The following is a 15618-nucleotide window of genomic DNA, read 5'->3' on the forward strand; positions in this document are numbered from 1 at the left end:
AAATTACAATTTATAAAAGTAAACAATTAAAGGTCAATGTACGGCCTTCAACACGGAGCCTTGGCTCACACCGAACAACAATCTATAAAGGGCCCCAAAATTACTAGTGTAAAACCATTCGAACGGGAAAACCAACGGTCTAATGTATGATTTTGTATTTCATTTTGAATACACATGTATACTACACGTCACTTTGGCGGATAGTTCAACAATGTTATGCAAATCACTATTCTTACAGTATGAAATTAAAAGATAAGTTTTCATCCAATTAAATTCGAAAACAGTACATTTATATTGTTCCTTATAAACTACGATATTTCTCACCAGTATTTTTTTTTTTTTAGTTCCACACATACAAAAGAAAACATCTTCGCCGACGTAACATTTTAATCCTTTTTCAACCAACATACCTTCACTGAATTCATTTAAATTTTGTGGTGACCATGATAGTACATTGCATACTACGTCTTCATTCACGTGCACACATGATACGATTATTATTGTTTTTTTTCTATATTTCGGGGACAATTTGCTCGTTTATGATACGTAATTTCTGAATGAACAAACGCTTAGCTACTGTGTAACGTTATGTGTGTTCGTTTCATAGCATGAAAACACGAGAAGGGGAATGGGCAACCCATCATAAATTATTGTAAATATTGTAATGGATCAGTATTATGAGATCCTGATCATAAGTAACTACGACATTGAAAGAAATTATAAGTGGTTCATTATTCATCCGCATAAAAGCGGCACATGCATTTTTATTTTATCCTTATATTTTTCATAATGCGGTACAAGATAATTGTGTTGCTGTAGTATAATATATCGACACAACTATTTGAAATTCCCAAAACATCTATATAATTCTTTTGACTAAAGATTCGTAAACTAAACAAATTCTTGTTTTTACGTTCATAGTAACATAGTACACTCCATTGTCAGTCACCTGTGTCAATTCACGTGCACACTACTACTGTTGTGGTTTTTGAATCTTTCGGCCAATGAAATGAGACGTTACAAGTTGTTTGTTTGTGATACGCCAGAATGTTATCAATAAACTATCAATCACTAAACATTACTCCATTTCAGTGTAACTTCCATTTAAATGGAAGAACAGAGTTCAAATCAGGGCTTCCAAAACGGTCATATATTCCGGTCATTTGTATAATGTCCGGTAAAATTCCGGCTGGGCAAAGCATGAAACGGTCATCTACTTTTTTAGTTTTCAAGGCTTTTTCGGTCATTTTAATATAATTCACGATCTTTTTGTCCCAACCTTTTGCCTCTGACATCCACACATTTCCGGTCATAAATGTGACATGATGATTAATTACTATCAAAACAACCCCTACTTCAATACTTTCTAATTTTAATCAAGGCTAATTAGTTGTTGGACAGCTGAAGGTGACAGGTAAACTATTTTCAGTACTGGACATCGTATAAATTGATCGGTCTATACTATTTTCTTACATTTCAGCGGTTATTAATCTAATTGATTTAGTCCAAAAGATTAAAATTCTAAGAAATTAATTTATCAACATGATTTGATGAAAAATTTAAAAGGGTTTTAAATGAAAAATCGCCAGAACTACGTTATATGAACTAGAACACATGTGCGCATGTGAACAGGTGGGAAATTTAATTATGCGTCCTACATTTCTTCAAAAATGCTAAAATTATCATTGATACCCGTATTCAACGTTCATTTCAAGTATTTTGTTGAAGAAATAACGCGAAAAGAGCTTCTTCACTCAGTCGTGCTTTGTACACGTACACGGATTTTACGTATCCGTTTATGATCCGTGTTTTACCATTGTCAAGTCAACATCCAGTTTTAAGAAAATGTGATTTTAATCTCCATGGAAATGAGATGTGCCAATGCTTATACAACTGTATACCAAATATGATTGACCTACCACTTGCCGTTCACCATAAACTACACCTAATCACAAACTAATACATTGTTCTAGCCGTCGCGCCCGCAAACGCCGGAAACAGCATACCTATGTCTAGCTTTTTGACTCCAAGCGAGACAAAAAAAAAAACAAGAATGTGTCCGTAGTACACAGATGCCCCAATCACACTATCATTTTCTATGTTCAGTGGACCGTGAAATTGGGGTTAAAAATTTAGCACTAAAATGAGAAAGATCATATTATAGGGAACATGTGAACTAAATTTCAAGTTGATTGAACTTCAACTTCATCAAAAAAAAGTACCTTGACCAAAAAATTTAACCTGAAGCAGAACAGATAGATAAACGGACCAACAGACCAGAAAACATAATTCCCCTCTTCTATCTTGGTTGGATATAAAAACTTTATAACACTCACCAGTAAGTGGTATTTAAAGGATGTTCCCTACTCTGGCCTTTATTAATCTTGTAGGCTTTTTAATTTTAGTTTCTTGTGTATATTTTGGAGTTTAGTATGACGTCCATTATCACTTAACTAGTATAAATTTTTGTTTAGGGGCCAGCTGAAGCATGCCTCCAGATGCGGGCATTTCTCACTGCATTGAAGACCAATTGGTGGCCTTCAGTTGTTGTCTGCTCTTTGGTCGCGTTGTTGTCCCTTGGACACATTCCTCTTTTCCATTCTCAATTTGATATCAAAACTTTAAAATACTCACCATTAAGTGGTTTATTTTCCCGTGGTTTAAATTTTACTATTTAAAGGATATTCCCTACTCTGCTAGGATTAGGGTTACTTAACATCACATATTCTGGAGTCACTACTTTAATCAAAGTAGTGCCAATAAAATTTACCCTTACTCTTTTTTTCATAATATACTGTACTCCAGGTTCCAGGAGATTTGCCTTTATTGGCAGCTTATTTACAGAAACAGAAACATATCCCAGATGTGGTAAATCAAACATGAGTGGCTTCGGGTGTTGTCTGCTCTATGGTCAGTTTGTTGTCTCTTTGACATATTCCCCATTTCCATTTTCAATTTTATATGATATCACAATAATAAACATACCACCAGCACCCACTCCAGGCATTAGTTGTATATTATCTATAGCAATATCTTCCTAACCCTAACTCTAACCACAATAATTAACATACCACCAGCACACACTCCAGGCATTAGTTGTATATCATCTATAGCAATATCTCCCTAACCCTTACCCTAACCACTATAATTAACATACCACCAGCACCCACTCCAGGCATTAGTTGTATATCATCTATAGCAATATCTCCCTAACCCTAACCCTAACCACAATAATTAACATACCACCAGCACACACTCCAGGCATTAGTTGTATATCATCTATAGCAATATCTCCCTAACCCTTACCCTAACCACAATAATTAACATACCACCAGCACACGCTCCAGGCATTAGTTGAATATCATCTATAGCAATATCTCCCTAACCCTAACCCTAACCACAATAATTAACATACCACCAGCACACACTCCAGGCATTAGTTGTATATCATCTATAGCAATATCTCCCTAACCCTCACCCTAACCACAATAATTAACATACCACCAGCACACGCTCCAGGCATTAGTTGTATATCATCTATAGCAATATCCCCCTAACCCTAACCCTAACCACTTAATTAACATACCACCAGCACACACTCCAGGCATTAGTTGTATATCATCTATAGCAATATCTCCCTAACCCTAACCCTAACCACAATAATTAACATACCACCAGCACACGCTCCAGGCATTAGTTGTATATCATCTATAGGAAATATCTCCCTCACCCTTACCCTAACCACAATAATTAACATACCACCAGCACACACTCCAGGCATTAGTTGTATATCATCTATAGCAATATCTCCCTAACCCTTACCCTAACCAAAATAATTAACATACCACCAGCACACGCTCCAGGCATTAGTTGTATATCATCTATAGCAATATCTCCCTTACCCTAACCCTAACCACAATAATTAACATACCACCAGCACACGCTCCAGGCATTAGTTGTATATCATCTATAGCAATATCTCCCTAACCCTTACCCTAACCACAATAATTAACATACCACCAGCACACACTCCAGGCATTAGTTGTATATCATCTATAGCAATATCTCCCTAACCCTTACCCTAACCACTATAATTAACATACCACCAGCACACGCTCCATGCATTAGTTGAATATCATCTATAGCAATATCTCCCTAACCATAACCCTAACCACAATAATTAACATACCACCAGCACACGCTCCAGGCATTAGTTGTATATCATCTAAGGCATTAGTTGTATATCATCTATAGCAATATCTCCCTAACCCTAACTCTAACCACAATAATTAACATACCACCAGCACACACTCCAGGCATTAGTTGTATATCATCTATAGCAATATCTCCCTCACCCTAACCCTAACCACAATAATTAACATACCACCAGCACATGCTCCAGGCATTAGTTGTATATCATCTATAGCAATATCTCCCTAACCCTAACTCTAACCACAATAATTAACATACCACCAGCACACACTCCAGGCATTAGTTGTATATCATCTATAGCAATATCTCCCTAACCCTAACCCTAACCACAATAATTAACATACCACCAGCACACACTCCAGGCATTAGTTGTATATCATCTATAGCAATATATCCCTAACCCTAACCCTAACCACAATAATTAACATACCACCAGCACACACTCCAGGCATTAGTTGTATATCATCTATAGCAATATCTCCCTAACCCTAACCCTAACCACAATAATTAACATACCACCAGCACACACTCCAGGCATTAGTTGTATATCATCTATAGCAATATCTCCCTCACCCTTACCCTAACCAAAATAATTAACATACCACCAGCACACACTCCAGGCATTAGTTGTATATCATCTATAGCAATATCTCCCTAACCCTTACCCTAACCACTATAATTAACATACCACCAGCACACACTCCAGGCATTAGTTGTATATCATCTATAGCAATATCTCCCTCACCCTAACCCTAACCACAATAATAAACATACCACCAGCACACACTCCAGGCATTAGTTGTATATCATCTATAGCAATATCTCCCTCACCCTTACCCTAACCACAATAATTAACATACCACCAGCACACACTCCAGGCATTAGTTGTATATCATCTATAGCAATATCTCCCTAACCCTAACCCTAACCACAATAATTAACATACCACCAGCACACACTCCAGGCATTAGTTGTATATCATCTATAGCAATATCTCCCTCACCCTTACCCTAACCACAATAATTAACATACCACCAGCACACGCTCCAGGCATTAGTTGTATATCATCTATAGGAAATATATCCCTAACCCTAACCCTAACCACAATAATTAACATACCACCAGCACCCACTCCAGGCATTAGTTGTATATCATCTATAGCAATATCTCCCTAACCCTAACCCTAACCACAATAATTAACATACCACCAGCACACACTCCAGGTATTAGTTGTATATCATCAATAGCAATATCTCCTTTCCATGATGTTACTTTATTAGCTTCTATAAATAACTGGAAGATAAACAATTTGTAAAATTAAATCACCTCATTATATCTTGGTAAAAAAAAACAATTCTTGGAAAAATTTCATGGTAATTGATGTTTGATTTTAGCCAAAAAGTTTAATTTTTGTGAATTGATTTATTTTTAGTGAAGTTCAATAAACGGTGATGAATTAAAAATGTTTTTCATGGATATTTGATTGTGCTTTTTACAAAGTCACGTCCTCAGATAATTTAAAGTTTGTAGAAAATCAACAAAAATAGGAACTGAATGAAAAATAATGAATCTTCTATATCAGAAAATTAACTACTGTAAAAGCAGAAATTTTTGTGGTGGATTTAATTTCATTGTTTTTAAGTGGAAAGAATATATTCACGAAATTAAAAAACCCACGAAAATTAACCTTCATATACTATCACTTTCATTTAATGAAAACCACAAAATTAAATCCCCATTAAATCTTATATATAGACAAAACCACAAAATGTTAACCCCACAAAAATTAATGTTTCTACAGTAGTTTATTATTATAATTTATATATCAGTGATAATTTCCTTAATATTTTATTCAAATTCAAAGAAATTGTTATGGGGGATCACAACAATAAGCAGGAAACTATTGAACTAAAGACCCTGTGTTGCTCACCTAGGTCTATGTTCATCTTGAACAATGGACACATTCGTCATTGAAAGACAATAACTCAAATAACTAGTAGTCTGACCATTTCAGCCATTGGAGTTATTTAAAGTACAAATTGTCTTGTTGATAATTTTCATAATTTGAATTTTCTCTCTATCCATTTATATAATTTTCAAGATGAAAGGAAAAATGAAAAAAAAAAGGTCAAATTGATAATTGAGGGGCTTCAACACAAGTAAAAGATGTTCAACAGTTCTGACTTTAAAAAAACACAATAGGTCTCAACTTTCCACAAATTTCTGCCCGTCAGATTTTATGTTTTTATAGAGGTTTTTAAATAAGACATAATCGTTAATTTATAGCTTTGTGGACCATACAAATTTTTTTTTTGACCATTTTTCTCTCTATTCATTATTTTTTTTACCTTTTATTCTATATATATTGTTCTCTATTTTGTAATCCCATCCAGAACCTATATAATTTATATAAAGACATCTAATTGTATACAAAAAGTAAAATCACAAAAATACTGAACTCAGAGGAAAATCAATTCGGAAAGTCCATAATCACATGGCAAAATCAAATAACAAACCTTCATTCCTGCAATTTATACCATTTATATAAAGACATCTAATTATAAACAAACAAACCTTCATTCCTGCAGCATTAGAAATTGTAACCATTCCCTTGTTCCACCGGTTACCAAGGTTACCAGATTCTATAAATACTTCATTTTCAGGGGCTGTAACTCCGGTTGATATTTTGAGATCTCCCATTGTATCCAAACCAAACATGTGATATTGAAACGTCAAACAATAGTCACCTGCTGTTAAGGAAAAAAACAATATATTCTATATTCAATAACAAATTGCTGAAATTCTTTTTTTAAAGATCAAATAAGCAAATATTTTTTTTCTTCATCTTTTTGATTTTATACTGTTTTTAACGGAAGGCTAGCATATTCTCTTTATTCATGAGACATTTACTTTCTTTTGGTTGCAGTTTACTGGTTTTTACAGAAAGGCTAGCATATTCTCATTAGTCAAAACTGTTAGGAAATTTGGTCCTCAATGCTCTTGAACTTCATACGTTATTTGGCGTTTTTAACTTTTTTGAACTCGAGCGTCACTGATGAGTCTTTTGTAGACGAAATGCGCGTCTGGCATAAATACAAAATTTAATCTTGGCATCTATGATGAGTTTATTTCTATAATAAGTTATATCACAGAATATCGTTTTATTGATAATTCCTTAAAACAAATAATATATAATTTACCATTTAAGTTTGTTGATGATTCCAACCTAGCCACATCATTGCTACCTCTTGGTGAAGAAACTTCTACATACTTGTATTTACTACCTTCTACAGCTGATTGTGGTCCAGTGCCTCCAGATGGAGTGCTTCCCTATATATAATTACATAAATAAAGTACTATAAATTATCTTTAAAGAATGTTTCTATATGTATATACCTTTTTAATGACTCTTTCAGTCTTACAGTTAAAATTTAGAACAAACATTTCTACAATTGTCCCATTATAACTGCCTCAGGCAAAGATGACCTTAGATGGATTTGGCTATTTTTAGGTATGTTTTGGTCATATAACTCTTCAACTGTTTGGGTACTTATACATCCTTGGCTTTCAAATATTCAGTTTTAACTGTTCCTGAAGAAGTAAATCCAGAGAAGCACTTCAGAAGCATTAAATTTATTACTTGTTTTTTTTTTTAAACTGCTTTGAAGGGAATTAAAACGAGAAAACTTACGAACTAATTTTGAATAATGATGGAAAAACAAACATGTAACACAGCAACAAACAACAACCACTGAATTACAAGCTCCAGACTTAATTGGGAACGGCACATACGGAAACCCAGACCGAAAAACAAAATGCACCTAATTAATAAGGCATAATAAGAGACATAAAAACACTGAGTGGAAGTTAATGGGTACTTTAACATCCCATACAACAAAAGGTCTTCAATATCTGAGAGAACTCACAGTTACTGACAGCTATAGTTCAAAGCCAGTACCAAAAATCATGCATCTAAGATTAAATTATAAATCTGTTCATGATGAAGTTATACCTAGGCATCTAAGACTAAATTATAAATCTGTTCATGATGAATGTATACCCAAGCATCTAAGACTAAATCATTAATCTGTTCATGATGAAGTTATACCTAGGCATCTAAGACTAAATCATAAATCTGTTCATGATGAAGTTAACCCCAGGCATCTTAGACTAAATTATATATCTGTTCATGATGAAGTTATACCTAGGCATCTAAGACTAAATTATAAATCTGTTCATGATGAAGTTATACCCAAGCATCTAAGACTAAATCATAAATCTGTTCATGATGAAGTTATACCTAGGCATCTAAGACTAAATTATAAATCTGTTCATGATGAAGTAATACCCAGGCATCTAAGACTAAATCATAAATCTGTTCATGATGAAGTTATACCCAGGCTTCTAAGACTAAATTATAAATCTGTTCATGATGAAGTAATACCCAGGCATCTAAGACTAAATCATAAATCTGTTCATGATGAAGTTATACCCAGGCTTCTAAGACTAAATCATAAATATGTTCATGATGAAGTAATACCCAGGCATCTAAGACTAAATCATAAATCTGTTCATGATGAAGTTATACCCAGGCATCTAAGACTAAATCATATATCTGTTCATGATGAAGTTATACCCAGGCATCTAAGACTAAATTATATATCTGTTCATGATGAAGTTATACCTAGGCATCTTAGACTAAATTATAAATCTGTTCATGATGAAGTAATACCCAGGCATCTAAGACTAAATTATAAATCTGTTCATGATGAAGTTATACCTAGGCATCTAAGACTAAATTATCAATCTGTTCATGATGAAGTAATACCAAGGCATCTAAGACTAAATTATAAATCTGTTCATGATGAAGTTATACCCAGGCATATACGATTAAATTATAAATCTGTTCATGATAAATTTATACCCAAGCATCTAAGACTAAATTATAAATCTGTTCATGATGAAGTTATACCCAAGCATCTAAGACTAAATTATAAATCTGTTCATGATGAAGTAATACCCAGGCATCTAAGACTTAATTATAAATCTGTTCATGATGAAGCTATATCCAGGCATCTAAGACTAAATTATAAATCTGTTCATTATGAAGTAATACCTAGGCTATTTGATCATCAATACAAAAATTGAATTTACTTACAGTATATCTGTTTATATTTCTTTTTATGTTTTGTACTGATATATTAAACATATAAATTCTATCATCTTATGTAATTGTAATGTAATTGATTGTAATGATAAATGTTTGTTCTTAGTTTGCGTGTTGTTGACAATCTATATTTTGGATTTTACATGAATAAAATCTTTTTACTTTGACTTACACTTCTTAGAGTCCAATCAAAATCATCATTTGTAGCTTCAACCAAAAAACATGACGCACCATCTTCGAATGTACATGTCTGGGTGCCATCTGAAAATAAAAAGAAAAACGTAGAGCAACACCCTCAAAAGTACATGCCTAGATGCCTTCTGAAAAGATAACAGAAAATCATGGAGCACCACCCTCAAATGTACATGTCTAGGTGCCATCTGAAAAGATAAGAGAACAAGAATGTGTCCATAGTACACGGATGCCCCACTCGCACTATCATTTTCTATGTTCAGTGGACCGTGAAATTGGGGTCAAAACTTTAATTTGGAATTATAATTAGAAAGATCATGTCAAAGGGAACATGTGTACTAAGTTTATGGTGACTTGAGGAACACCGGTATCAGTCAGATTACAATTCTACCTTGACAGGTAAGTTTGTATTTAGCTTATAAAATACTTATAAAGCCTTGAGAATTGAAAGGTCAGTTTATCCCATTCATACAATAGAAGTTTACCTAGAAGGGTCAGAATGGGGTTTACAGAATAGAGAACACATGTAATAGCAACAAAAAATAGAGAATAGAGAAAATGAACAACAAAATAAGGAATAGAGAATAATTTAATGTGGTTCAAAAGTATAAAGAATAACTGTGCAAAATAAAAAGGTAACTTAGGTAACTGTAATGCAATACTGATATAATAATGAGCAATATACAAAATTGATAAATAATCTTGTAACAGAAAGACTAAATAGTAAAATCATTTTCATGAGAATTTTACAGAATGAGAGTTATTTTGAAGGCTATTAAAAGAAAAATGCCCTAAAAATTTAAAGAATACAGATATTAAAAAAACCCATGCAGGTCCTCATATCATTTACATTGTCAAAATATAAGACATATCTAGTCAAACTGGTTTTAAACTAGACATCTAGTCAAACTGGTTTGGTATAACTGACTGTTTCTTGCCCTAGATGTCTATTTCACCGTGACCTTATGTGTTTGTGCTAAGAGTACATTGTACTGTCATATTTATTGATTTTCTGTTGGGACATGACCTACATTGTTAACATGCAAAACAGTGGCTTGAGATTTCAACTGATATTAGTCTATAATGAATTAATATTTGGAATGTTATATCTTGGTTGATGTTTTTTTGGGGACCAAGATGTTTTCTTCATTCTTGTTCACATTATGATTATTTTAACCTTCAATGCACATTTAAAGATAGAAAAAATTTCAGCTCTCATTTAAAATATTTTGCAACTAAATAATAATCTGTCAGATTTGGTGTAAACAAAAAGCAAGACAGTGTAATATATAACCTGCAAGCATAGCCTATTTCTATAAAGTCAAGCAGATAGTTTTTTTTATATCTGAAAAAAAATACTACCATGTAAATAAATATGCAATTAAAAGGCAGAAATAACCCCAAAAATTCAACATTAACAGATTTTTAACAATTAAATCAAGATGCACAAAGTTTTAAGTATTGTTCAGAATATAAGGTTCTTTTGTAGTACTTTAACAATATCACAATAACAATAAAGTGACCTTAATTTTGGACAAGGTAAATGGCATGAAGCCAAATTTATCAACTTCTATCATATGAATGGGATAAACTGACCTTTCAATTCTCAAGGCTAAATAAGTATTTTATAGGCTAAATACAAACTTACCTGGGAAGGTAGAATTGTAATCTGAGTGATACCGGTGTTCCTCAAGTCACCATAAAGTTGATCAAACTTTAACTTCATCAAAAACTACCTTGACCAAAAACTTTAACCTGAACTTCGCACTATCATTTTCTATGTTCAGTGGACCATGAAATTGGGGTCAAAACTATAATTTGGCATTAAAATTAGAAAGATCATATCATGGGGAACATGTGTACTTAGTTTCAAGTTGGTTGGACTTCAACTTCTTCAAAAACTACCCTGACCAAAACCTTTAACCTGAAGCGAACGGACGCACAGACGGACGAACGAACGGACGAACGAACGGACGAACGGACGAACGAACGGACGAACGTTGGTACAGACCAGAAAACATAATGCCCCTCAACTATCGTAGGTGGGGCATAAAAACATGGAGCACCATCTTAAAATGTACATGTCTGGGTGCCATCTGAAAAGATAAGAGAAAAACATACAGCAACACCCTCAAAAGTACATGTCTTGGTGCCTTCTGAAAAGATAAGAGAAAATCATGGAGCACCATCTTTAAATGTAAATGTCCGAGTGCCATTTTGACTTTGAACCAGCATGTCCAAGCACTGTAAGTGAAGGAAACCAGTCGAAAATATATAAACTCTGGAGTCAAAAGTTGGTAATATGAAAGTAGTCTATTCAAGAATAGTTTTAAAGTCTAATCATCTGGACTTTAAAAATCAGGATTTAATTATATGGTGATAAGAGAAAAGACACATTATTTTATAAGATACTGTAAATTCAGAAATAATTGCTTGCATTTATTATTGCGATTTTGTCATTTTAGACTTAAATGTGATTTCAATTTATATTATTGCGTTTACAACTCTGTTGCATTTTCGCAATAATAAAAACCTTGCAATAATTTCTAAATTTACAGTATTCAAGATTTGTCATTTATTTCCCTGATATTCTGGATGAGAAGGCTTCTACCCCCCCTTTTCATCCCCTACAACTGATATTCTGGATGAGAAGGCTTCTACCCCCCTTTTCACCCCCTACAAAGTGATGGTAAAGATGTACAGATGTAATCATAAAACATCAAAATAATTACCTGTTGGTTGAGACGTAGTTGGTGAAGCGGTAGTTGATGCAGCGGTAGTCGGTTGAGTTGTAGTTGGTGCAGCGGTAGTTGGTGCAGCCGTAGATGTAGTTGGTGAAGGCGTAGTTGGTGCAGCTGTTACTGGTGCAGGCGTTGTTGGACCAGCGGTAGTTGGACCAGATGTAACTGGGTTGCCTGTAAAATAATGGACCTTTTACCATGATTTCTTATTAGACTGAGACAACTTTTTAAAATATTTCTTGTTTCTATTTATCTTGTTCAAAAATAATAATATAAGATACTTATTTTACTCGTAAAATTTGAAAGCACAATCCCGATGGTAATACAATACACTTAACTGCGGCCAAGCTTAGCGAAAAGTAGTGCAACGTAATCAGTCAAACAAACTTTATTAGATTAACTCGTTAAGGAACGATCGTTTTCATTGGTCAATTCAAACCTTTGACCTCACACCTGCAAACTAGAACACGCGTACAGTTAAATTGACTGGTCAGTATTCATGTAGCCGGTCAAGATTGTTATAACCTTCCATCGTCGTAAGCACGTACATGATTGTGTGCTTGATTATCCCATAGCAATTATTACTTTTATACATCTGCATGTAAAATTCATTCATTTTATAATGTTGTGTAATAGAAATATTTTAAACTTTAAAATCTTTTTCACATCGAAATATTTAATTCAACTGTCTTCTCTCAGTTGGTTTTGAATTAAACGATCTACCATTTATTCTATTTTGATGGGGGGAGACTTGGATGAAACTTTTTATTTCTTTTTAGTTGTAATCTCAGTCCTGTCTTGTTATGTTCAGTCTGTTCGGTTCTGCCTTGTTTTTATTAGTTTGCCCAGATTTTTTTTTAACATAAATCGTCATCCTGCCTGTTTTTTTTTTGCCAAGTTTGCTCATCTATCTTTTGCAAGTTTTATGTATTTGACTAAAGATAGTGTGATTTTTTTTCTGATTCAGTTTACTTGATTTTGAGAAAAAAAAACACGAAATTTTAGGTAAATTCAGAACATCTAACCAACCATGCTTTGTTTAGAGAGATGGAAAATAATGGCACAGTGGAAGGAAATGTTCTTTATAAATTCCAGCGATATATGTCATGAATTTTATAAATAACTGTTCTGCTATTCTCGGTTAAAAAACGAACGTAAATTATATATTGTAAATATTTAATAAATAGTTACATAGAAAACAATCAGTTTTTAAAAGGGTGTTTATTCATTACATGTATTGATAAAAAGATGAGTCCCTTCTTGTGCATGCATTCAGTCATCGTTAATTTCTTAAAATTTCGTTTATCAGTTTATTACACATATATATAGGAAGATGTGGTATGAGTGCCAATGAGACAACTCTACATCCAAATTACAATTTATAAAAGTAAACCATTATAGGTCAATGTACGGCCTTCAACACGGAGCCTTGGTTTACACCGAACAACAATCTATAAAGGGCCCCAAAATTACTAGTGTAAAACCATTCGAACAGGAAAACCAACGGTATAATGTATGATTTTGTATTTCATTTTGAATATGCATGTATACTACACATCACTTTGGCGGATATTTCAACAATGTTATGCAAATCACTATTCTTACGGTATGAAATTAAAAGATAAGTTTTCATCCAATTAAATTCGAAAACAGTACATTTATATTGTTCCATAAAACATCAAAATAATTACCTGTTGGTTGAGACGTAGTTGGTGAAGCGGTAGTTGGTGCAGCGGTAGTCGGTTGAGTTGTAGTTGGTGCAGCCGTAAATGTGGTTGGTGAAGGCGTAGTTGGTGCAGCTGTAACTGGTGGGGCTGTTGTTGGACCAGATGTAACTGGGTTGCCTGTAAAATAATGGACCTTTTACCATGATTTCTTATTAGACTGAGACAGCTTTTAAAAATATTTCTTGTTTCTATTTATCTTGTTCAAAAATAATAACATAAGATACTTATTATACTCGTAAAATTTGAAAGCACAATCCCGAAGGTAATACAATACACTTAACTGCGGCCAAGCTTAGCGAAAGGTAGTGCGACGTAATCAGTCAAACAAACTTTATTAGATTAACTCGTTAAGGAACGATCGTTTTTATTGGTCAATTCAAACCTTTGACCTCACACCTGCGAACTAGAACACGTGTACAGTTAAATGGACTGGTCAGTATTCATGTAGCCGGTCAAGATTGTTATCACCTTCCATCGTCGTAAGCACGTACATGATTGTGTGCTTCATTATCCCATAGGAATTCTTACTTTTATACATCTGCATGTAAAATTCATTCATTTTATACTTATGTGTAATAGTAAAATTTTAAACTTTAAAATCTTAACATTTTTCACGTCGAAATATTTAATTCAACTGTCTCCTCTCAGTTGATTCTGAATTAAACGATCCACCATTTATTTATTTTGATGGGGGGAGACTTGGATGAAACTTTTTATTCTTTTTTAGTTGTAATCTCAGTCCTGTCTTTTTGTTTTCAGTCTGTTCGGTTCTGCCTTGTTTTTATTAGTTTGCCCAGATTTTTTTTTGCCAAGTTTGCTCATCTATGTTTCGCAATTTTATGTATTTGACTAAAGATAGTGTGATTTTTTTTCTGATTCAGTTTACTTGATTTTGAGAAAAAAAAACACGAAATTTTAGGTAAATTCAGAACATCTAACCAACCATGCTTTGTTTAGAGAGATGGCAATCAATGGCACAGTGGAAGGAAATGTACTTTATAAATTCCAGCGATAAATTTCATGAATTTTATAAATAACTGTTTTGCTATTCTCGGTTGGAAAACGAACGTAAATTATATATTGTAAAAATTTAATAAATAGTTACATAGAAAACTGTCAGTTTTTAAAAGGGTGTTTATTCATTACATGTATTGATAAAAAGATGAGTCCCTTCTTGTGCATGCATTCAGTCATCGTTAATTTCTTAAAATTTCGTTTATCAGTTTTTTACACATAGATATAGGAAGATGTGGTATGAGTGCCAATGAGACAACTCTCCATCCAAATTACAATTTATAAAAGTAAACCATTATAGGTCAATGTACGGCCTTCAACACGGAGCCTTGGCTTACACCGAACAACTATCTATAAAGGGCCCCAAAATTACTAGTGTAAAACCATTCGAACGGGAAAACCAACGGTCTAATGTATGATTTTGTATTTCATTTTGAATACACATGTATACTACACGTCACTTTGGCGGATAGTTCAACAATGTTCTGCAAATCACTATTCTTACGGTATGAAATTAAAAGATAAGTTTTCATCCAATTAAATTCGAAAACAGTACATTTATATT

At 33.4% G+C, this 15618-nt stretch overlaps 1 protein-coding gene across 1 annotated transcript in view; it reads right to left on the reverse strand.

Annotated features, from left to right (window-relative positions):
• Positions 1-15618, reverse strand: part of LOC143046495 (MAM and LDL-receptor class A domain-containing protein 1-like) — a 139175-nt gene that overhangs the window by 31112 nt on the left and 92445 nt on the right. Inside the window, exons 26-31 of the mRNA XM_076219652.1 lie at positions 14004-14156; positions 12304-12486; positions 9552-9640; positions 7413-7542; positions 6787-6962; positions 5418-5505 (exon numbers count right to left, since the gene is read on the reverse strand). Coding sequence (XP_076075767.1) covers positions 5418-5505; positions 6787-6962; positions 7413-7542; positions 9552-9640; positions 12304-12486; positions 14004-14156 — 819 coding nt within the window. The remainder of the gene's footprint in view (positions 1-5417; positions 5506-6786; positions 6963-7412; positions 7543-9551; positions 9641-12303; positions 12487-14003; positions 14157-15618) is intronic.

Source organism: Mytilus galloprovincialis, chromosome 9 (assembly GCF_965363235.1).
Source record: "Mytilus galloprovincialis chromosome 9, xbMytGall1.hap1.1, whole genome shotgun sequence".
In the NCBI taxonomy this organism is placed as follows: Eukaryota; Metazoa; Mollusca; class Bivalvia; order Mytilida; family Mytilidae; genus Mytilus; species Mytilus galloprovincialis.